The following is a 23,912-nucleotide window of genomic DNA, read 5'->3' on the forward strand; positions in this document are numbered from 1 at the left end:
GCAGGCAAAGTCAGTCAAAAGTCATCACAATGAGAAAACAACCTGGACATCTGTCATATTCCATTGCGCAATACTTTGTGAATATTAAAACAAATAAAAGGCAATATGTAGACTAGAACACACAGCCATAGCTATCAACAACAACAAAAATACACATTATCAACAGACATTATCATAATGTGTTCTGCTACATTACCAAATCCTGTGTGTGAGGTTGATACAAACGTTCAGAGAATAAGAATAGTATTAGCACGAGAGAATATTCTGGTAAGCTCTTTTTTTATACACCACATCAATTGAATATAACAATTACCTATACTCAGCAACAGTTGTCTTAAATATCTTTGCCTTCCTCCCTTAGTGGCCCCGCTGTAGCACACTGTGTGTCAGTGGCATTTGTTTCAAAATTACATACTGATATGTATGAACATATTTATAAAGATGCATTAACAAACATCCGTAACTTCTGCTCACAAGTGCAATGTTTTTTTTACTGCTGTGTGACGTTCTCAAGTACACACCCTAATTGTACGTGTTTATAGGAATCACGTGAATGCAGCATGGAGGTTCTGGCGTCAGTGCGACGTAAGAAGAATCCGGGTGACAGCTCACCATGGTGACGATAGTTCCAGAAAATAACTGCTCAATATCATCCATGCGCTCGTGGGTTGTTTTGTAACATACATATCATGTAATGCTTTTATCCAATCAGATTTCTCGTAGGTCTATTGATCCTTAAGATGTGCATGTCACAGTTCAATGGAGATCCATAAACCCTACATCGCAATGGGTCTAGATGTCAACAGATTTTTTTATTTAACCATTTATGTTAATATCATTTTGATCATGATTTGTTTTTGTCTACTTATGTCTATGTATTAAACTGATGTAAACGGTATGAAATAAAATCTTGAAACACACCTGATCTAAAGACAAAGCATGTAAAACAGGAGAGACAAAAAATCAAACTAGTGAAGAAATAAGACACACGTGCTGTTCAAGACTCCTAATTTTGCCACTCAGATGGGGCAAGCTAACAGAAAGATTGATGATTTTCACATCATTTCATTCTAAGGTAGCTATTTTTGTTATGTGCTGTAGATTTGATATTCCACATAACTGATTTGTCATCAAAATTATGTAAACAGACACGAAAAACCTGTCACATCTGCTATGCTCTGCAATATGAGTTAGTCATGAAATAGTCTTAACTATAACTCTATATCGCCCTCTAGTGTTGATTCACTTAGCCGCAAAACTGTGGGCACAACATGCATCTTCACCAAGATCAAGGAAATGATATCACCGCTAACACTACACATGTTGGAGGTGTGAAGTTGACTTGTGTTGTGTGTTCCAGTGGCTTCACATTCACCTTTACAATGTTTGCATGAAGATTCGCTACAAAGAAAAGGAGCCTGACACCAACATACAAGAAAGTTTTTATTGATGTGGTATCAATACAATCAAGTACTGGAGATTTTGTATAAGCAGACAAACATTTTCGATCAAAAAGAGTGCATTTTATACCCAAATTCTATTGCATAGAGTGCACGCAATAGCCTTGTATGACAAAAATCCTATACGTTGATACAATGAACTTTACACAAATAGAAAATAAAAGTCCACAAATAATCCTTCACAAACAATGCTAGAATGCTAACTACATGTTGTAAATGCTCTTAACTCATCAATGCTGTTAAATACCATTTATACGTTCAAGGCTTCGGTGGTCGGTTTTGGCATCCCTATTAAATTATCATAAATGTATAAATACATCTTCATTAATTTCATGTGCAAATGGGAATGGCCGTTTGTATTTACTGACACTAAAACAAACAAATATCCCTTAATAACCGAAGCAACGCTTTTTATAAATCTTTTTTGTTTGTTTGTTTTTATAAAGAAAAAAAGAAAACACTTAAAATCATTATTTGTTTCAGACGGTACATGGATCTTACTGACACTTGTTCAGTTATTTGCACACAGGGCAAACTCTGCAAGCAAGTGACATTGTCTATGAAAACATAAGGAGCAGAGAGTAACAGCCACAAATAACTCACATGACCGCTTCATATGTCCAAAAGTATATGGCAACAAAAGACAACATACAGTACATAACGAGCCTTGGACTGTCTTGTAGACTCACAAAACAATAATGATACAAAGCAGTTGTAGTTTTGTTCTTATTATGAGAAAGAAGGGTCAAGGGTGAGTGCATTGTTTGCATAACATAGACGTGAAATACTGATTAGGCCTCATGCTAGCATTGCTTTTCCAAAGCAACTGTTTTACAGTGACAGAATCTGGATGGTTTTTAGAACTACTGTAGATCAGTCAAATAGTTTACATTCATTCTGATTGAGAGCTCAATATTTGGCACAGTCCTCCAATACAGTGACAATCCTCCATTACGGTGTAAGGCAACCCAAAGATCAGTGAATTTGTGCCATTAGGGCAGCACAAGTTAAACTGAGAACCTGTGTGAAATATGAAATCAAAAGGCACAGATTTGATTATCAAAGCCACAATGTTTTAACCAATTTCGCCCAACATTAACAGCTTTTGCATTCTGAAACTACAACCATTAATAAAACACTAATTTATTTTTGAATGTATCCCATAATCTCTTCATAACATTCATCAATAAACTATTTTATACATTTTCCCTTACTTTAAAAGGGCACTTTAAGAACATGTGATGTTCTTTTGGCACCTAATGAACACAGAAACATTATAAAGGTCCTGTGAGGAACTTTTGGTTTTTGTCGATTTTGGCACCCCCCGGTGGACAAAACAGGACCTCTTTTCTCTGTGCCAATTTGTCCTGTAAATGTGTAAGTAGGGTTTTCTGACCAAAAATCTCATCCTGCTGTATTTTAATAGTTAAATGTATCACTAGACTTGAATATTTGCCATGGAAAGGGCTGTTTCAGCTGTTTATCAAGTTAAGTGACAACTACCCCCCAGTATGTTCAGACACAAAATTACAGCAAATAAATAATCTGTCTTACAGCTGATAGTCTGGCTTGGTGTTATAGGTAATAAAGAAAAGTCAGTATCAAGTTCATTCTGTTTCATAACCTAAAAAAAACTCCTCACAGGAGCTTTTAAGTCAGATTTCTGGTGGAACAATGACAGGACTGTAGGGTTTTCCTAAGGTTTTGTAACTACAGCAAGTTTGGTATTATGTTGCCTGACCCCAATGCCAGGAAGACAACGTGACACATCTACTCACACACACATATTGACAGAAGGCTACAGCAACTAAAACATACAATACACACAGAGAATGTATCTTTAATGCCTCATCTAGCAGAATGAGTAAATAAACAGCCCTCACCTCTAGCCCACCACCTCTCCCAGAAATCTGGCAGGAGTTTGTTAAATGTTACACAACCTGTATTTCACAACCTGTGGGCCTCTGCCAGTCCCTTTACTTATTCATGGAGTTTATGCAGATTGATTCTCATTTCCGTCAACATCACTGAGTTCTGATACATTTTGTCCTTGTAGCCATGGATAGAGCTTAACAATTATTCAGCTATTTTGGACCCGAAAGGAGGGGGCTTTAAAAATTAGATCCACAAATGATTTTCAATTGCTGTAATTTACTGAGCAACACCTCACATCAACCTGTCTCTACTGTAAGACATGACGGTTTTAATATATAATCCATTTGTTTACAGCTTCATCACAGGTCATACAATAGACTGCTCAGAATGAGGCTTTCATGGAAGGACAGATTTCTCATTATGAATGCAATGCCTGTTATAGATCAAAAAAGCAAAACAAGCTATCAATTCAGCTTTATTTGTGTCCTTAGTGTCCATTAAGCAGTTCCTCAGTATCTTTTCTATGGCATGTAAACATTGACTGTATGCATACATATCAGCCTCAATTAAAGGTATCCTGAAAGTTACATAGAGGCATTGTTTCCGCATGATATCCATTGCTGATCAAGGGGTGTTTCAGTTCAATTACACTTATATTTGAATGTCACATCTATTGTGGAAATTCACTTCTAAGATTTCTGGAAAGTTAATAAATTATATAAAAACAAAGATCCGTCATTTTAAATGTTCAGTGACTAAAGTAGCAGGGAAATGAGCACCCAACAGACGCCAACTGTCAAAATATATATCTTAAACCAAGAAATGGTAAATTGAAATGGGCTGCATTTAGATAGCACTTTTCTGGTCTTCAAAATACTCAAGCACTTAGGTTTAATCATAACATTTTTAACACAGAAACTGTTCAGAGTACCAAAAAGATCAAGAACTGTGAAAGTTATAACATTACAGCACCAAATGCCTCGTTTTGACTGTTGCTTGTGTATGTGAATATGTTGTATTGTTGCTCTCTCTGTCAGCATTGCCGATCATGGTCTAAATAAGAACAGGGGGGGGGGGGGGGGCGGGACATGACTGCAGCCACAGGAACCAATCACCCTCCAGGGTCTGGTGATGTTGTCCTTATGATGTCAGAGCATGAGGGCAGGATGTGCAGTCACATGGGAGGGTTTGTTACTAGCACATTACAAAGTAAGGCACTTAATTGTCTGAATCCAATAAACAACAACACCAATGATGACAAGGACCAAGTAATAACAATAAAATTATGACAATATAATAATTAACATAATATAAGCTAAAAAACACCAACATAAATATAACCCAAAACACACATTTGAAGGACATTGAAACAAAGAACACAGTATGAAATTTCTTCCCCTGCTTTTTAAAAATTTCCATTCACAGAGTTTGTCTTTTCTTTTGTCATAGTTGAGGGTGAGACAGATAAAGATGATGACAATAATGATGCGAATCCTATGGGTTTTATGTTTCTATTATGGCTGCAGGTATTTTAGGTTAAGGGCTGCTCTGAGGTGCCGATACAGGAACATGTTTGAATGAAGGGGGGCAGGGTTATGTGGGACAGAGCAGAAATCCTGAGAAGGAGGAGTGGATGTACTCAGTTGAGTAGAGACCATTCGCCTGATCCGATGGCATTTGGACCCAGACCTGATCCCCCTCCTTCAGCTCTAGGACAGCACTACCGGACGCCTGGTCCATGTAGCCTTTCTTGTACTCATCATAAGTGTAGGTGGCTGGTACATTGTTCTTGTACAGCGCCACCCACAGGCTAGTTCCCTTTACGTGCATGTGGTATGCAAAGTAGTAGACACCGGATAGAGGAGCAGTAAACATGCCAGTGGCAGAGCTGTAGGCGTTTTGCCCGTTGTACAGGGTCCTGTCAAATTTGATCGGCATGGCAGAGGGGGGGAAAGGTGTAGTGAGGATGGCTGTGAAGGCTGGGGCCACAGAGGCAGAGAGAACTTGACTGTATGCAGGCCCTTTCCTGTCCCCTGGTACTTCATCCCCTTCCAGCTGTGAATCTGTTGGTCCTGCAACAACTGTTTGTCCATTTCCTGGAGGACCAGGGGGTCCTGGAGGCCCAGGAACACCAGTGTTACCATTTAGCCCAGAAGGACCTGGTTTCCCTGGAGGACCCTGGGGACCTATAGCTCCTTTCTCTCCCAACTTACCCACTCCAGGAGGACCTGTAAGTCCAGATTCACCCTTTGGGCCAGGGACACCCTGTGGCCCCATAGGACCCATTGGCCCTTGAAGACCTGGGATGCCTGATTGTCCCCTGGGGCCTGGAGTCCCTATAAACCCTGTCTCACCTTTAGAACCTGGTACACCTGTAAGCCCGGGATTCCCAGGTAGCCCAATATGTCCTGCCTCACCTTTGGGTCCAGGTTTTCCAATAGGACCGTTAGGCCCAGGGATGCCTTTATCCCCAGGGATGCCAGGTTTTCCATAGAGTCCACTTGGGCCTTGGTCACCTCTAAGACCAGGCAACCCTGGAGGACCCTGGGGGCCAAACTCCCCCTTCTGTCCTGGCATTCCATGTTTTCCTGGTAGTCCCATTGGGCCTTGAAGTCCTGGTGGTCCTGTTAGTCCATCAAGGCCTGGTTCCCCAATTTGTCCCACCATGCCTTGTTCTCCTTTGTCCCCTGGGAGACCAGGCAATCCATTATGGCCCTTATCTCCTTTTTGCCCACTAAGACCAGGTTTTCCATAGCCAGGAGTCCCTGGAAATCCAGGAGCACCCCTAAGTCCTGCCTCACCTTTTGGGCCTAGTGGACCTGGTCCTCCAGGCAGTCCGTCTACCCCAGCCTTCCCGATCCCAACCGGTCCTGGCAAACCTTGTAGACCTGGAGCCCCAGCCTCCCCTGGCTCTCCTCGATCCCCTGGGAGTCCATGATCACCTTTAAGACCAGGCAGCCCAGGCAAACCTTTAAGTCCTGGTTTGCCTATACCCGCAAGACCAGGTGGTCCTGGGCTGCCTTTCAGCCCTGGTGGACCCCTTATACCTGTAGGCCCTGGTTTCCCATTTCCATTCTCACCCTTGAGCCCACGCTCACCTGGTGGGCCTGAGAGACCCTTAATTCCAGGTTCACCCCGAGACCCAGTGGGGCCTCTGATGCCTGGAAGCCCGGGTTTCCCATTCAGAGAGAGACCAGCTGGGCCAGGGAGGCCAGGCTGTCCTGAAGGACCTCTGGGGCCTGGCTCTCCACGAGGGCCAACCTCCCCATTAAGCCCAGGCATACCCTTTGGCCCAATCTTTCCTGGGAGACCTGTCAGTCCAGGTTTACCAATTCCTGGAAAGCCAGAGGGGCCCTGGGGCCCTGGCTGGCCATTCAGACCCGGCTTGCCCATTCCAGGTTTTCCTGGAAGTCCTGATGGCCCTGGAGGACCCCTTGTTCCAGGTTTCCCCTGGGGGCCGGGTTCCCCCTTAATCTCCATCATGGGTGGCATATCTAGAAAAAGAGATAACCGTGTTTTTAGTACAACAGTACTTTTTAAAACAAGAAATAAGTCAAACTCAACCCAGCTATAACACACACAAACAAATGTGTCTATGTTAAGTGGGATAAATGCATTACTTTCTATGTTGTTTGGGTTTCCGGCTTTTAAAAGGCTGTTTGGAAAATAAAAAACCTTTTCAGACGATGTGTTATTTTCATGTTTTCATCCAGGTCTTCAGGCATGTATTGTAGGGGGATCCCTGATGGTCGAACACCAGAGTTATTTGACCATTCACACATTGTAGGATTACCATTGGGAAAATAAACTGATACTTTATATGGGTATGTGGTACCAATCCTGTCTGCTTAATTATGTCATTTTAGCTCCAACTGGCTAATCACTAGCATAATGGTGTCGTGCCTTAAGCTCTGAGCCCTAATAATCAGCGGAATGGGTTTGTGCAACACACATTAGTATAAAAAGAATACACCAACAACAGCATGTTTGTAATATTCAAGAGAAAGTGGCACATTTCCTAGTCTTTTATGACCAATAAAATAGTCTCAGTTCCTTTAATCTAGTCATTTAAGTCATATCCATGGCAGTCCTAAAAGCTTTAATTAATTACTTTGTTGTTTTAATATAACAACCCTGTTAAATTCCACGCATGGTACAAGAATAGTCCGACACAGATTGAGCCTAAAATCCATAAATAAAGAGTACTCTGCATGCTCCTGGGGTCAGCAGTTGTTACACAATAGTGCAAATGGTTAGCAGTTTACACTGTTGTTTTCCAGTTGACTGACCTGGGGATCATATTGGTATTGAAAATGTAAAAGAAAATGTTTCAAAGTCTGGTTTCATGTGCAGTCACTAGTTGTCTACATAATTCTCAACACTGCTCAAATGGTTTAATTTGATTCTTATTTTTTTGCAACAGGCATGTAGAAAAATTCTGATTGGTTCTATAGTGTTACATCCCCTAATGCAACTGTAGCCCACTACTTCCCCCTACTGGTATTACTTGAGAATGCTGCCTTTTTGAGATTAAATTTGTGAATCAAGCAAGCTTAATGAAGTTAAGTAACATATAGGTTATAAGACTGTGAAAGTGAGGTCATAAAACTATGTAGCAGTAAAACCATGTACATGAGCTGCATTCATGAACAACAAATGTATAATGAGCTGATGGTGGATGTTTTGTGTTCAGTGTGTCATTCTCATACATGGCATAGGTCTGCATTTTGCATACAATGCATGTAAATTTAAGTGAAAGTTCTTAAAATCACACACATGAACCATTTTTTATGAAGTGTTTGTATTTCCCAAAAGATAACAAGAATATCTGAAGAGATTTAGCTATACTAATATTTGGTACAATTACAATTAGACCTTCAAGAATGTTTTTTCAGTTTCATGAGGTTTTTATTTTTGTGGTTATGGCCATGTTTAAAAAAAATACAGGTGTGTTGACTTCAAGTTTGGAAACCTCAAATAATATTTAGCAAATGTATCTAAATATTGATCTTAATCAAGACAGGTGCCACCCATAGTCCAAACTAACTAGCATTAGAGGGTCTAAAAATAGCAGGATATTTTTCCGTTTTTCTCACATTCACAAAAACATAGTGTTCAGGCAGGTAATGAGCTTTATAACCTCCGCTTTGTTTGTTTAGCCGTGGTCCACAGCTCCACCGCAGACCACCTTAATACATCACCCAGACTAAAGTAATAAGGTTTTTCACACTTCAGAGGACTTAATGGCTTCTTCATTACTTGTTGCAAAGGCCTCAGGAGATTCAAAGAGCTAAGTTGTGCTTTGAAATAAGTTCGAACTGACAAAGTAGAGCAATGGATTGAAATCAACTTTTTTAAGGGCAGGTACGCTGTGATACAGAAGCAAGCTGGAGAGTAATGGCTGGGGTTAGGTCACAGTACTGAAATACCGAGTCCTGTCTAGCTAAAATCAATACATAAGTGTCAGCTCATTAAAGCTTGTTAAAGTAAAAACTGATAAATCGTTTGGAAAACTTTGCAAAGAGTGATGACCAGAATGCCTGTTAAATTATTTATAGCTTTTTCATTAAATCGTTTTTTTAAAATGTTTGAAAGTTTCATGATTACATAGTCCATTACATAGGGACACCGTATAAAATGTATGCCATATTTAATTGGAAATAGTGCAAAGACAAATATCAAATGTTAAAACAGTAGAGTTGTATTGTTTGGTGAAAACTATGTGCTCATTTTAAGTATATTGCCAGCAGCAGGGTTGAATAAAGTTCAGACAGGGAAAACAAAAAATTGAAAACAGTTGTGTAATGCTAAAAAAACATCTCCCAACTAATGAGGTTAAAAAAGGGCATTCCAGAGAGGCTGAGTGTCTCAGAAGTAAAGCTGGGAAGAGGTTCCCTGCTCCTTGTAACATTGTGTGAGGAAACAGTTCAGCGATCCCAGAATAATGTTCCTCAGTTTTAATTGCAAAAAATATGGGATCTACATTGTGTAATATAATTTAAAGTGAACACAATCTGAAACAGACATGACTCTGTAGTGGAAATCACTGCATGGGCTCATAATAATTTCTAGTAACCATTCTATCTGAATACAGTTTGTTGCTGCATCCACAAATAGGTTAAAACTGTACCATGCAAAGAGGAAACTATATGTAGGCATGATCCAGAAACACAGGTTACTTCTCTAGGCCTGAGCTCATATAAAAAAGACCGGGGCATTGTGGAAAAATGTTCCTGTGGTCTGACGTATCAAAAATTCGACAATCTTTTTGGAAATCATGGACGCACATCCTCAGCTCTTAAGAAGAAAGGGACCACCCAGCTTGTTATCAGCACATAATTCAAAAGCCAGCATCTTTGATGGTATAGATGTATAAGTTCATACTTTACACATTTGGGAGGGCGCCATTAATGCAGAACAATATTGACCGGTTTTGGAGCAACAAGGGCCTCATCCACTAACCGTTCTTATGGACAAATTTGTTTTTAAAGCCCACTGTCGCAGTTTTTGAGAAGATTCTGACATTGACCAAAGTTTTCTCATGCGGGATTGGTTCCTTGGTAAGACCAAAATCTGCAAACACTCAGGAGCACTCTTCAGCAGATTTGAGTACTAGTATGTCAGAGCAGAATCATTGGTTATTGTGTTTTCTTTAAATCAGCAAGAGACATTTATGGTAAGAATATTAGAAATATTCAGAATCAGATCAGAAGCAGCTTTATTGGCCAAGGACATTGACCTACATGCATGAAACATTATATATTAAACTAATATGTACAAGCTTACATAAGACGATAATATAGACCAACATTTAAATAATATAAATAATAATGTACATATTATTTAACTTCATCTGGTGTGTGTCCTTTTCTGATTAGTGTTGTGTGTCTTCCTCTGAATAACTGATATCATCCAATGAATTTGTTTATATCCAATACTGGGGTTAAATAATATATGGTAAACAAGGCTGTTTGTGTTTTTTATTTCTAACAGCACTACTTCTGTTTCAGAACTACTTAAGTGCTTTTTACATGGAGTTCAGAGCACATTCAGTTTATCATTTAACTTACGTATTCCTGATGTCTCTTTACTTCTCTTTTCAATCCTGTGTGATTTCTCTGTGTGCACACAGCACTGCAGACTCATTCCCTTACATGGAGAGAAAGGGGAATACAACTACAGTGTGCTAATTGGAAATATTTAGCATAAGCTTCAGACGTATGAAGACATGGCATTTATTAATTTAAGAAAATAGGTGAGAGTAATTCTGCAGGTTAAGAACAGGTGACTCCGTCTTAGACGTATCTGAGAAAGCTCCTTAAAAACGAATTTAAGAAAATCTTAAGATATTTGTGAATGAGGCTCAAATCCTTTTTCAGGCATGACCTTATATTTCAGCAGGATAATGCCAAACCACGTTCTGTATGTATTACAATAGCATGACTCTGTAGTAGAAGAGTCTGAGTGCTGAACTGGCCTGCCTGCCGTCCAGATGTGGCTCATAACAAAACCAAACATTTGACAAAAGAAACAAGACAAGAATTGGACAACATTTCACTTTTAAAACTCCAGAAACTGGTGTTCATGGTCCCCAAATGTTTACAGAGATGTTAAAAGAAAACGTGAGGGTAGCATCAAATTTAAAGAGAGCATATGTTTTTCATGAAACAATCACATTTTTCAGTTTCAACATTGGATATGTTGTTTTTGCACTACTTTCAATCAAATAAAATCATCAAATTATGTTTATAATAACATTTGACACAGTGTCAAAACCTTTTTTTGGATTGGGGTTTAAGCTCAAGTTATAATATATATATTTTGACAAGCCATGAGATTTTGAAGCCTCAGTCTGTACGTTTGCATTTATCATACTTCGTATTGCTATATAGATATGATTTTTGTATATCTATGAAATGTTGCATGGATTTACAAAATCTGTCTATACACCTTATACAACAGCAAAACTTCAAACACGTCTATGAATACTCAACATTTGATTAAGAAAAAAAAGTTAAAGTTAATGTAATATTGGCATTTGACCACTAGGTGGCAGTAGATGCGCTGTATTGATGTAAGCCAAAGGCAGCATTTTTCTGACGCCAATTCTAAATATATTTTTTCTACTACACTTTCAGATGTGGCTTTTAGACAGCATAACTTCTTTAAGAAAATGCATGTTGTTTCTGTGAAGCATTAACATGAAAAGTATGAATATCTTATGTGATCTGAGTCCAACTTCTGAGGTGTTTCTTGGGCAAAACATCATGTAATTGTACTGTAATGAAAATGTGCCCCTCATTTTCTTTGAAACTTGCTTTGAAGAAGAGGCCCCCGATAACACAAGGCACATCTCACATGATCCAGAGCGTGTTTTGGTAGTTAGAGTCAAATATGATAATGATGACAGCATGCACATTTTTTCAGGATGATTATCACCTCCCTCCCTTTCCCGGTTCCCTTGCCTCAGCCTTTTATTTCTTCTATTTTTATTTCTTTCACACTCTCTCCTTCATCCCACAGCTGAGGAATATTTGATAAACAGCAGGGTAACCGCATCCAGATGGCAGGAGGAACAACTGGCCCAGTGGAGCTCAGCAAACAGTGGGTAATCAGGCCTCCATTAGGCCCCAACTGGGGACTTGCCAAATGCTGCTGGACCCACAGGGCAGGGAGACACACACTTCAATGAGCCTTAAAAGTGCTTGAGGAGAGCCCGGGGCTAATTCTTGGAAGGGTCTCCAAATCAATCACATCATAAACTGTGATGTTGGATACTTTTTTTATTCATGGGAAGTTGTTTTAATGTGAAAATCTTTGTTCTTTATTGCATTGTTTTTAAGTATATGATCCACATCATATAACTTTGGTTCAGCGAATTGGAAAAAGCTTAAGTACTCAAGACTACTGCCAACAAGATACTGCAGAGGAAGTGTATCAAAATATCACTGGCATGGGGACTTTCCTGTTACTAATTTTTAGCTTCTCATGACCTTACTGAGATTAAATTATGTTCAATCTGTTCAGAATTACTATTATCAATTGACTATTGGAAGTAGGTAAACCATGGACTTTAAGCAGACTGAGATATAAAAGTTAGGGACACACACACACAGGGACTACTCACCTACGTAATGTCCCTTGCCCTCTCTGAACGGAGGTCCAATGGGCCCTTTCATCATGGGCTGCATGTACTTCATGTGGGGAATGGGGGGGTAGCCTCCAGCAAGAGCTCGAGCCCCCAGCATCAGCAGCACACACAGAGGAGCTAACAGCATGGTCACCAGCATCTCCGGCTTCAGATGTCACACAAAGAACTGCAGGCAGAAAGGAGAAAGCACATTAGATGAATGCTGAATTGCTGATGTGGCTGTTTTTTGTTGTTGTCGTTGTTGTCGTTTTTTTTTTACAGTGTGATCAATTTTAGCTTACTGAAATCAATGACAAGCACAACTTTGTAGCATGAAGTATTCCTCTTGCTATCATATGACCTTATTTGCAACTTTTTAACAGGGAATTACTTTTCGTGTCAATACTATGTCCAATGTATTCCTATGCACAACATGAGCACCCTCTGCTGGGGCCCTAGCAGACATGAGGGCTGCACCCTGTGAAGTGTTGCTTGTCTCCTGTATCCTGTCCCATTGGTAGGTCAATTTGTAATGAGCTAAAATACTCATATTTGTTGAAATTATTTCATTTTTCTTGTCAAAAATGCTATTTGTCCATGTGGTTAGTTTAAGAGAAACTTTTTATGTCATGTCACACACTATTGTGATGACATTAACCAGTTGTAGAGTAATTTAAGCCCACCACGCTATCCTTAGCTGGCAAATTGTAGCTTCACCCTTAACCTCTGTTGTGTAGCTAACTGTCCCACAGTTAGCTTATTATTTTATTAGTCTTTTAGCAATTACAATTAGAATAGTAATTTAAGCCTACCACTTATTTTTACACTTTTCTAGCTAAAGTGTAGCATCATCATTAATCTCTGTGATGTAGCTTGCTCACCTAGCTTAACTTGCTAACCTAGCTTGCTAAATTATTTCTTCTCTGTGTTCTGTCTATGCAATTTCTGGAGCTACCATTATACGTGTGGCTGCAAGAGACCTTAAAGCTGGCACACAACATAAGAGAGACCACACTGCTGCTGCACTTACAATGCGAGAAAGTCGAGGTGCTATGTACACCCGCTGGAGCGCAATGACAGTGAAACATAGCAGTGTAACCTTGACATCATTTATTTCCTCCTCCACAACATGTTTTTTGGAAGACTACCCTTTAAAACGTGAATTTATTGTCCAAATGAATGAATAAATCTACTCCAGGGGATATAAAGTGAAGCACTGATGTTAAATATCTTCTGCTCTAAGGAAGGTTTGTGTTCAAAAAGCCTCTACCTCATTTACAAGCATACTATGTCATACCCAACATGCGGCAAGCCCTTCGCTGAAAATAAAACCATGAAATCTAAGGAAACATGTTTCTTGCTAAGAAATATGGAGAGCAGAAGATATTATGGCTCAGCTACTCAGCTATAAATGGGATAAAACTTGGCTTGCATCTTCTAAAGCATACCTCAATTTTATGTGCAGCTTTGCAGAGCTCATTTTAAGACAGACAGGATCCCCAGCTTTGGTGAATGAGAGGTTACACAAGAATGGACCCATAGATTTTTATACATTCAAACATGAGATGCAAACAGTTCTGACCTGCTAGCATACTGCATATGTATTCCCCTGCTCTCAGCTACTTTGATGGCCCTCAGGAGCCGTGACAGGCTGATCTGTTGACTTTAATTTACTTCTGGAAGAAATGACCACATCACCCTCTGCCAAATATTTTCACAACCATGGTCAGGTGCGAACAGGAAACCACCAGAGGTACAGTGAGTGTGTTTTTGTATTATTAGCGTCAACTGTAGGTGTCAAGTGCTGGCTTTAACAGTTGAAATGATGTGTGAAAACAGGCATAAATTCCACTCCAACTCTCCCCTGAGGTGTTCTCATCTGCTGTCTTTGGACGGATGGCTGTCAGGAGTTATATCGAAAAAAAAGCGGAATGCAAAATTTAAACAGAGGTTCAGACAGCTCCTGTTTGAATGCCAGAAATGTTGCACACATGTATGAGAACAAGATACTAGCTTCAGAAAAAAGCCGTTCATTGCAAATTCAGTATAATCAGACTTTATAACAGCAAAAACAGCAATTATCACAATTTGGACATTTGGAGACAACTTAAAAAGTGCTAAAATAAGTCTTTAGCTCCTCATACTGCAATATTCTGGCCTCAATCTGTGAATTCTTGCAGATTTAATCACGTTAAATAACAATTAGCATCTCTTTATTTCTTAATTTCCCTTTGTGTTCAATAATTTTGTCATTGTGTTTGCACAGTAGGCCCCTAAGAGTCTACAGAAGATTGTGCCAGTGAGGAGGGTTCCCTCTGAAAGTTTACAATAAGGCGTACAGTTGCACAAACAAGAATTGACATTTTCTAATTAGAAAATGATGCCAAATTAAACAATACAATTAATTGGGAGCAGAGATGGAGAGCAATGTGTGAGTTCACAGCTGACTCTAACTCACGAGTACTTAAAAACGGGTGTTTTTCTAGCCTCCATGTATGTGTAGACATTAGGTCTGTTTTACAACTTTCTCTTGCTTGCGTCTGTGATTGTTGAATAACCACATAGCTAAGCAGTCAAATTCTTGCTTTACAGCCATTAACCAATGTTTAACCGGGTTTCTGTCAAGCTAGTCTTTTGTAATTAGCCATTTATTGTGCATGTCTGCAGCATCTGTTAATGCTTGTTTGAAATGCTGTGTTTTTGCCAAAAGAAAGATTACCTCAAAGTTTCACACCATATCTTTGTGTATCGAATATGAAAGAAGTGAAGACAAAGATGTTAGAAGAAATAAACAAGAGAAAGAGAGAGCAGTTTTGGTAGAGCAGTGTTTGGTCGTTGGCCGACTTGCTGGCTGGCTGGAAGGGAAGCCTGTCTGGTATGGAGGTCTGTGGTTTTGGTGTAGATGTAATTTAGCAGGCAGCTCTGGATGCCCACCATTCTGCAGGCGTCAAACTCTCTGAAGAATCAGAGCGACACACTCTCACTCAGACTCAGAGACTGTGCATGAACAGGGATCAGACACAGACGGTGGTTAAGAGACCTCAACAATCTGTTTATCAAGTGTTTTTGTTGAAAAGCTCAGCAGACGTTGTTAAAAAATCTCACGCAATCCCTCTGGCTGGCCACCACGAGCCACTTCTGGACCGAGATTAGTGCACGCTCTCAAACACAGGAACACCCACGTAACAAAGCACGTACTTTCCGCATGCATGAGAACACAAAATACTTCTGATAAGTGGTTACACAGGGAAAATAGAAAATACTCTTACTCCTAAACTCACCCCCATTTTCACATAAAATAACTCCATATAAAACAAGCCATCACGAAAGAGCTGGTGAATAGTGAATCAAAGCCTGCCTCAGTCTTTAAACATGAGCGGCATCCAAAGTTACAGCGAAGGAGCCTTGCCTGGCAGGCTGAGTGACATTTTATATAAAACAGATTTAGCTGAAAAAAAGAATTAACTACACACATTAGAACATTAGATCCAAAAATACAGAAAGAACGAAACAGCAGAGCAGAAATGGGACATTAGTGCAGAAATAAGGGACAGTCTGACCCCTAGTTGGAAAACTGCACCGCCATCATTATTTAAAGTGATCAGTTAGCTGCTCCTACTTCCAGACAGCTGTCAAATAAGTGAATGCTATGTCTGATGACAACATCCATGTACATATTATGAGAAAATGGGCCTCAGGGCACAGACGTAAAAGAAACCTCTACTCCTCAAATACAGGGGGAAACATCCAGACAGGGAGATAATCTCTGTTTAGTGTTCCTGAGTCTCTGCAGATATTTTGTGTTTTGTTTTTTGCATTTTTTTTGTCTCTTTGTATTTGATTTATGTCACTGTGTGGTTCTGTTGTGTTTTTGTAGCCATGAAGTGTCTCTTTCAAGTTGTTTTGGCTCATTACTTTGAAGTAATTTTTATACAACATTTGTTAATTAAGTCTCTTTTTGTCTTTGTAGTTAGTTAGTGTCTCTTTGTAGTTGTGTGTCTCTTTGTTTTGTTTGTGTTTGAAGTCATTTTATGTATTATTGTAATTGGTAAAGTCTCTTGATGTTTAATGTGGACCTCTTTGTTGATGTTTTGGGTTGCCTTGTAGTTATTTTGTGTTTTTCCTTATTTTCCTTTCAATCTTTTGTTGCTGTTTTAGCTTTGTATTTGTCTTGTGTCTCTTTGTTTCCTTGCCCTGGGTGTCATTGCTTTATTTTGCATCTCTCTGAAGTCATTTTTGGGTCTCTTTGTAGTTATCTTGCTTTTTTTTTCAGCATCTAACTCTTATAGCTCATATCCTTCTTTTATGTATGAAAATTTATACATTAGTTCCAAAGAAATAAGCATTACTACCCTCATACTCCCACACATCTTTTAACTTGAAGGATGTCAAACACGTGATCCACTAGAGGGCTGTACTCACAGACAAACTTAACACCAATAAAAAAAAAGTCAAAGTGTCTGAACATAAACATGGCAACAGTGGTGGCGGTATTGATTATGTATGTTAAGAAAGAGGCAAAAAAGAGGAAGCGTTGTAGATGGCGGTGGTCTAGGATATTAGATACACCACAACACGTTGTAGGAGAATTATTTTCCCTGGTTATACCAATATACAGTATGTTTAAAGTGTCCAATCAACAGTCTTTCCTCAAACAGTTCAGCCATCTTTAATCTCCCTCATTGTGCCCTGTTGGTCTGTCTTGAAATGTTGGTCACACTGCCCAACACTGCCCCTACCATTTCTGACTGTACTGCAAAGTTGGTCAGTATTGGTTCCAGAAAGCATGCAGAAATATGGACAAAATTAGTGCAGAACTTTAGAGCCTTCTGACTGCAGCCGGCTTTCCACCAAAGCAGTTTTGTATGTTACTCCTTTGCACTGATTCTTTACAAAATACAACAGCAAAAGCAAATACCTGAGGGATTCAGCAAATGTAGCCTAATGGAGCAGATTATATTTTGTTAAGCAGAGCTGCTCTTCTTCCCAGCTGACTTTAATTTTTTACATATACCAAATATTTTAAAGCTCCTGTAGTTTTAGTTTGATATGAAAGAGACTGATATTGATACTGTTGCCTCTTGATGAGCTACAAAAGCGAACAGGACCATCAGCAAAAAGGTTGAATATTTCTAAGTTTTATGTAATAATTTTTTAGTGCCTGAAACTCCAGCCACAGGGTGGGTGTCAGATGATGTGATTAACAGCACGCCCCAGAAACAGCCTTTTATTGACATTTCCCAAGGCTAAGAGTGTGATATTAGAGTACATGATATGTACATGATAAAATTAGCGAAGAGATCAGACATACTCTTTGTCCATTGGGCTTGCAAAAATTGAGTATCTCACAGGAGCTTTAAAATAGCAAAAAAATAATATTAGCCTGTAGTTGGTTTGCAGATATACAACATCAAAAGATGAACACCTGATGAACTTAGTCAGGCATGCTACCTTCCCACACAGTACACTTTATACTGATTTCTCTCCAAACCAGCTGGAAGTCTGAGTCACAGACACAAACACAACCTGAAGCTTGCAGTCGGTCTCAAACATGTGTTGGATGCCATCTTAACAGAGCTGACACGCTAATCGGAGAAGGTTTTCTGTAGCCATGGCAGACTCAACAGCCTCGAAATCCAAACTCAGCATCATCTCAAGTGGCCTCCTCAGACAGGCAGAAGAGACACAGACACCACGGCTGCCTGCAAGCCAAGCTCTCATTTCCCTAACTGCTCCGTTTACCCGCTAATGAGATCAACAGCGCTGGGGAGGTGAGGTTGAAGGTGCTCTGCCTCCACTTCCCTTAAGTGGTATGTGTGTGAATCCAGACTGCCAGACATTTCCTAAACCACGTGCTACAGACAGATTTTAGGTAAACCAAGAGTGAGGATTCGGTGACATGGAGGGAAGAAGTGGCGGTTGTCTTTGTGGTGGACATTTAAGCCGCTCCTTAAGTGGAGGAGTCGTCACCTGAACATAATGTACCACATAGTGCCAGCTTGTAAAAAAACAACAAAATGTTTCAACAACAATTGAGGTCCATGATGGTTAGATAGTTCGGTTACAACCACAAGTCTAGCTCCTAAAACCCAACCACATATTTTCGCTGATTCATCCAATTCTCACAAACCTGAGACCCACAGCCATAACTGTAACCATTCCTGACTTTTATCATCAACCAGCATGGGTGGCCAGCTGTTATTTTACCACAACCATCATCCTTTAATAAAGCAAATTATGGAAGCTTTGGTTTTACAGCCAAAATGAATTTCCAGCTCTAGAAGGGAACACTTTAAATAAGCTCAATTTATACATCTGTGGTTTACTAATAAATCTGTAGTCTAGACATATAAGTATGAACGGATTTTACAGATTTGCAGTTTTAAAAAAAGTCATGCACCTGCAAATATTAGGAAAACTTACACAAACATGCTTGCACATTACTAAGGCATCGCACTTCCAGACAACACAGAGCTCATTGACCTGCATGTACGCCTTCACACGAGATCGAGGGACAGAGAAAGGTGGGAGAAAAGGGAGCAAAGCAGTTACACAACATGCCGGCAGCCACAATTACGAAGCTCCCACTGAGTCGGACGGTGCGTGTTTGTGTATGCGAAGGGCAGAGGAAATTGAGCGTGTTAGGTTTTATTTAGAGAATCACCTTCTGTTGAATGAGGTAATCCCTCCTTCAGCCTGTGTGGCACTTGGCTCATTACGCCTTTCCGGTGTCAGCTCACTGCGTAATATTTGAGTAGTGGTCACTGTTTTTGGTGGCTTTTGAACGCAGCCCGTATTACTCAACACTGTGTAAATAAGCAGCAGGGAAACAGTATGGCTGTTCACATATCGTGTCCATGTGTGTTTAGAAGAGTAGCCACAAAGCTAATGCACATACGATGAGACATCTGTTACTGCTGTGGTCACCAGTTGGAGAGTGATGGTTCTGTTTGGTTGCCTCTCAGGTAAAAATCCCCTCTGCCCCGCCACAATAAAAGCTCCTTCGATCTCTCATTAGTGTTTCCATTGAATCATTAGTTGATTAAAGGGCAATCATTAAAAAAAACTATAAATAGTTATTCTAACTTCAAGACATGATGAATTGCTGTTTATTTTCTACTGTAACATTACATCTACATACAGGTTTGTGAGTGTACATTACTCACATACAAATAAACTCCATAGCATTATGTCACTATAAATTCATAAAATGTTCCACTTTTTATTCAACGTTCAGATGTCTCCAAAGAATCCCGACTGCTCCAGTCAGAGATTGGTTTGGGCTAGACCTTCAGCTACTGCTAAACTCCAAAAGTCAGTGATATTCACTTTTTACTCATTGCTTTAGTAGTTAGTTAAAGGGAACAATAAAGTGCAGCACAAATTTTTTGTTTCCAAAGCCCAAAGTAAGTGGCCTAAACTCCAAAACCCCTAAACATTTACCGCAGTTTCCTCTATAATAGTAACAGTAAAACTTCACAGTTAGATGCTTTCTCTTTAAACAACTGTGTATTCCTTTTCATCATCTTAAACAATTATTCTTTTATACATTTTATTTGGGATTTTTTTTTTTGTCTTTATAGGACAGGATAGTTGAAGAGAGACAATATAAGTAGGGAGAAGAGAGTGGGGCTGGTGTCCAACCTGCAACCAGTGCGCTGAGGTCTAAAGTCTCTTTATGTTGGACACCTGCTCTACTGACTAAACTAAACTTGCGCCCCCATAACAGCATATTTAAGTGGCTCACAAGGCTCACAACTGATGTGCAATGGGCCTAAAGATTGTCATCAAGAAAAACCTGCTGTAAATTCAGAAAAAAATGCAACAGTGGAAAAATGCTACATATTAAAAATAATGTGACACAAATAGACAAAACAGCTGAATTAACAGCAAATGCAAAAACAAGCAACAAATACAGATATTACATTATTGACAGGAGAGAGTAAAGAAGATGAGGCAGTGGACCTTTTATCAGACAACATAATATTAGATGCCATTAGATCAGAGTGTCAATAAACACAACTTCGTAACATACAAAAACAAACAAAACTGTTATTTCAAATTCCCTCTGACAGACAGCTAGCTATACATAAGTCATCTCTTCTAAGTGTAGCCTAAGCTAGCTCTACTCTCAGTTAGTGAACTCTTCCTGGTGTCAGTCTCTCAATGTAGAGTGTGCGTTAACTATTAGCTCAACTAGCCCTGCAGCTACGATAACTATAATGCTAAACTGTTGTTAAATCACACCACTTTCTTACCTTAACAACAAATTTTGTTTTTAACCAGGGAAAATAGATATTTCATGTCACAAAAAACTGTCCCACTGAACACCCCTAGAGGCCTGGAGGACTTCTGTTGTCATGACTTGATTTGCATCAATTCCTGATGAGGACTGTTTGGGCTATTGCAGGTTGGCTAGCCTTGTGGGCCAGGGTTGTAAAAACAGTTTTTAGAGTTTAGTATCAAAGAACTTGATGACTGGGCTTACAGAGAGAGCCGACCTTAGCCCTTGGGATTCATTAGACAATAAATTGCACGCCTGAACAAATCAATGCTTGACTCCACTGAAGCTACTGCTACTGTATTATTTCAAATCTCTGAAGCCTGGTGGCAAAATCTAACAGACAGTTAAAAAAATGACATGATCACAAATCACAAAAGAGTGCAGTGTTATGATGTTTATATCCCCTTTGATATGTGATTGTAAGGTCTGCATTTAGCGAGACAGTTAACTCGAGTCTCTTCTTGCATCCCAGTGTGCTGTCTGGAAGCCACAGCACACAGACGCCTTCCATCGCTCTCTATCTCTGGGTGGTGATGTCGTTTGACATGTCTGCTGTTAATGATTGTGCATCCTTGGGTTTGGAATGCATTTGTCTTAAAGTTTATCAGGAATATAGAAGATGACAGTCAGATACACCAAAGGTAAACTGAAGACAGATTGGAACAAGGCCTCAGTTTTTCTCCAAGAGAGAGAAGAAAAAAACTCATAAAACAGGGTAAAGGAGGAGAAGAAGCACAAGAGGACAGCCTCATCAATTCAGGAAATGGTACCTGTGGAGCTAGGCTGTGTTTTCCTAACATCCCTGAAGTTTGGAGCGGGTTAGAAAAAGGATTACAAGCCGGTTGGAGAGGGTAGAGTTTATGCTGATGGAGTGGTTTAAAAGGAGCAGAGAGAGGGGAAAAGAAAGCCGAGGGTGTAGTTGGTGTAAAATGAGGGGTTCAGACAGGTAGTGAGGAAAACAAGGGGAGGGAAAGCAAGCTAAAAGGTCAGACAGGGGGTTTTCATTTCTTGATGACTTCATTCAGAGGAACACGTTTAAAACCCCAGGGCACTTATCTGAGTGCAGAAGCAGACGTGCTAATCATAAAACTGGAAATGGGTGTTTGGAGGAGGAGTATTGTGCATGTAAAAGTGTGTGCTTGTGTGGGTGTAGAAGCAGTCACAGTGCAGCTAATTAAATGCAGAATTATTAACCTCCAGGACCTCACACATGTACAGTTATTGAGTCTTAAAAGAGACCCTGCTTTCTCCTCCGCCTCTGGCAGGAACAGTTTCAGGCCCGGGAAAAGGTACTAATTACAATATATTACCGATTCATGCTCTATCACCTCATCTTTCTGTGAGGCATTTAAAGTCAGGATGTAGTCGAGGGGGATTGATTGAAAGTCTGCAAAACATCCAGACGAACCCCTGACTTGCCAAGAAACCAGTTGCAGTAAGAAGGAGATGAGAACGTGAGAGTCTGTGAGCAGACAGACACAGCTATACCTTTCCTGCTGACCCGCCGGTGCACCTTAACTTAATATGAGCAGCTGATTAGGTAATAGAGAGGAAAGAGTAAAAAACAAATCTCATAAGGCGAAATCTGCTTCAACCTTTACAGTGCCAGAAAAAAAGTGCAGCTTTTTTTAGCAACAAATTCACTGGAAGGTTATATTAACATTTGCAAAAACTGATTCTACAGGCTTAGACACTTTTGTATTTAAATAGAGAACAATGTTAAGGGAGTTGTTGGTAAGAGGGCACTGTGGAGTTGACCTCACCTCAAAGAAAATACTTTGAAGACATCCAATAATAAACCTTTCTGTAAATTACAGCGATCATTTTGTTCCTCTCGAGGTCAAGACTTGCTCTTCTCTCTCTTTTCCTATTCATTTTTTATCCTCCTTGAGTCTCCTTCTCACTGCAGTGCTCATTGCTGGTGGTGAATGCTTTTATTGCGTGCTGCAAGCAAGGCAGGGTTTTTTCCTGTTAGTTCACTTGTACTGCCTTAAAACTCTGCTTCAGTCTCAGTTATTCTTAGCTAACGTAGCAGTAAATGTACAAAAAAAGATTTTATTTATTCTGAGATTTTATCAGCTAGCTAGCACAAGCTAATGACAACACAAAAAAGTCCTTAAATTGGTTGGAAGCTCTTTCTCTATCCCACTATTCAATGTTTACTGCGACCTCATTTAAAATTAACATAAAAGGGCCTTTGATATACGCAAGTTGGCTACATTAATCAGTGTAGAAGACATGACAGAGTTAGATGTCATCAGTGTTGTAGTACTTGACTCCAGGGTTCAGACTCCAGTCTGACAATGTGCTGAAATTCACAACTTGTGACCCAACTTAGATTCAAGCAATGACCTGGACTCAGACACCAGCATTGACTGCAATTGGACTTATTAGTATGAGAGGTGGACGCAGACTTACTAATACATACAGTTTTATTGGTTTTGTTAGTTTTATAAGGTTCTAACAATCTATTGAGTTATTTGAGTTCAGTAGGGGCTGACACGTGAGTTTACCTGCATTAACGTTCAAGTGCCATCTTGTTCAACAACAGTTTCTGCTTGGATGACTAAAGAGGTGCCACGAATCATGAGATTTGATTTAAAAGATTTAAAAAATGCAAATGCAAGACAAAACAATGCAAAATTATCAATATGTGAAAGAACCATAGTGGAGAAGACAAGGGCTGCCTTAAATTTTGATAGACATCAGTCCAGGAAAGTAGGAAGTAAGAGTAGAATCAGTTTTTAAAACTTGTTTTTTTTTTTTACACATCCTAGGTTCCACACAGACAGGCAAGGATCATAGTAAATATTTTAGGGTGGAACAGCAAATCCAAAACTCTATTTATTTGAACACAACCATTGATGATTGTATACTGCATTGACGCTACGTCGTAGCTATGCTGTAGTAGCCTAAACTGTCGTGAGCAATACATGCTTAGTAATTTGAGTGTCCACGTAGCTCTGCAATACTCCACCTAAATTCTATTTGGCGTTGTGATTTCTATGCCACTCATATTCCAGCCCTGTTACGTTCTCTGTTTGTTTGTGCACAGGAAACCATGGCCTCTGAATCAAGTTGTATTATGTCAGAGTTAGAGCTTGAAAATGGCAAGCAGAAGTTGATCATACTTCTAGTATTGCAAAGAAGAAAAGAGAGGAGA

The 23,912-nt window shown here is 39.7% G+C and overlaps 1 protein-coding gene across 3 annotated transcripts; it reads right to left on the bottom strand.

Moving 5' to 3' along the window:
* Positions 1-1,430: 1,430 nt before the first annotated feature.
* On the bottom strand, positions 1,431-14,129 carry col8a2 (collagen, type VIII, alpha 2). Of its 3 annotated transcripts, none has more exons than XM_034704115.1 (3): positions 14,048-14,129; positions 12,463-12,652; positions 1,431-6,829 (listed from the first exon to the last, which is right to left on the bottom strand). In XM_034704115.1, the coding sequence occupies exons 2-3, from the start codon at positions 12,623-12,625 to the stop codon at positions 4,929-4,931; spliced, it is 2,064 nt and encodes a 687-aa protein (XP_034560006.1). In that variant the 5' UTR covers positions 12,626-12,652; positions 14,048-14,129; the 3' UTR covers positions 1,431-4,928. The 3 variants fall into 3 exon arrangements, with proteins under 3 accessions (XP_034560006.1, XP_034560005.1, XP_034560007.1); XM_034704114.1 differs by lacking the exon at positions 14,048-14,129 and adding an exon at positions 12,768-12,944; XM_034704116.1 differs by lacking the exon at positions 14,048-14,129 and adding an exon at positions 12,857-12,942.
* Between the last annotated feature and the right edge of the window lie 9,783 nt (positions 14,130-23,912).

The sequence above is a fragment of the Notolabrus celidotus genome, chromosome 16, assembly GCF_009762535.1.
Source record: "Notolabrus celidotus isolate fNotCel1 chromosome 16, fNotCel1.pri, whole genome shotgun sequence".
Taxonomy (NCBI): domain Eukaryota; kingdom Metazoa; phylum Chordata; class Actinopteri; order Labriformes; family Labridae; genus Notolabrus; species Notolabrus celidotus.

What these genes read in the sequence shown, in the direction of transcription:
- col8a2 (XM_034704115.1), bottom strand. Translation starts at nt 12,625, where the DNA reads ATGCTGGTGACCATGCTGTTAGCTCCTCTGTGTGTGCTGCTGATGCTG. An exon ending in GGGCAAGGGACATTACGTAG is followed by an intron (nt 6,830 to 12,462) that starts GTGAGTAGTCCC and finishes CTCTTTTTCTAG; the next exon opens with ATATGCCACCCATGATGGAG.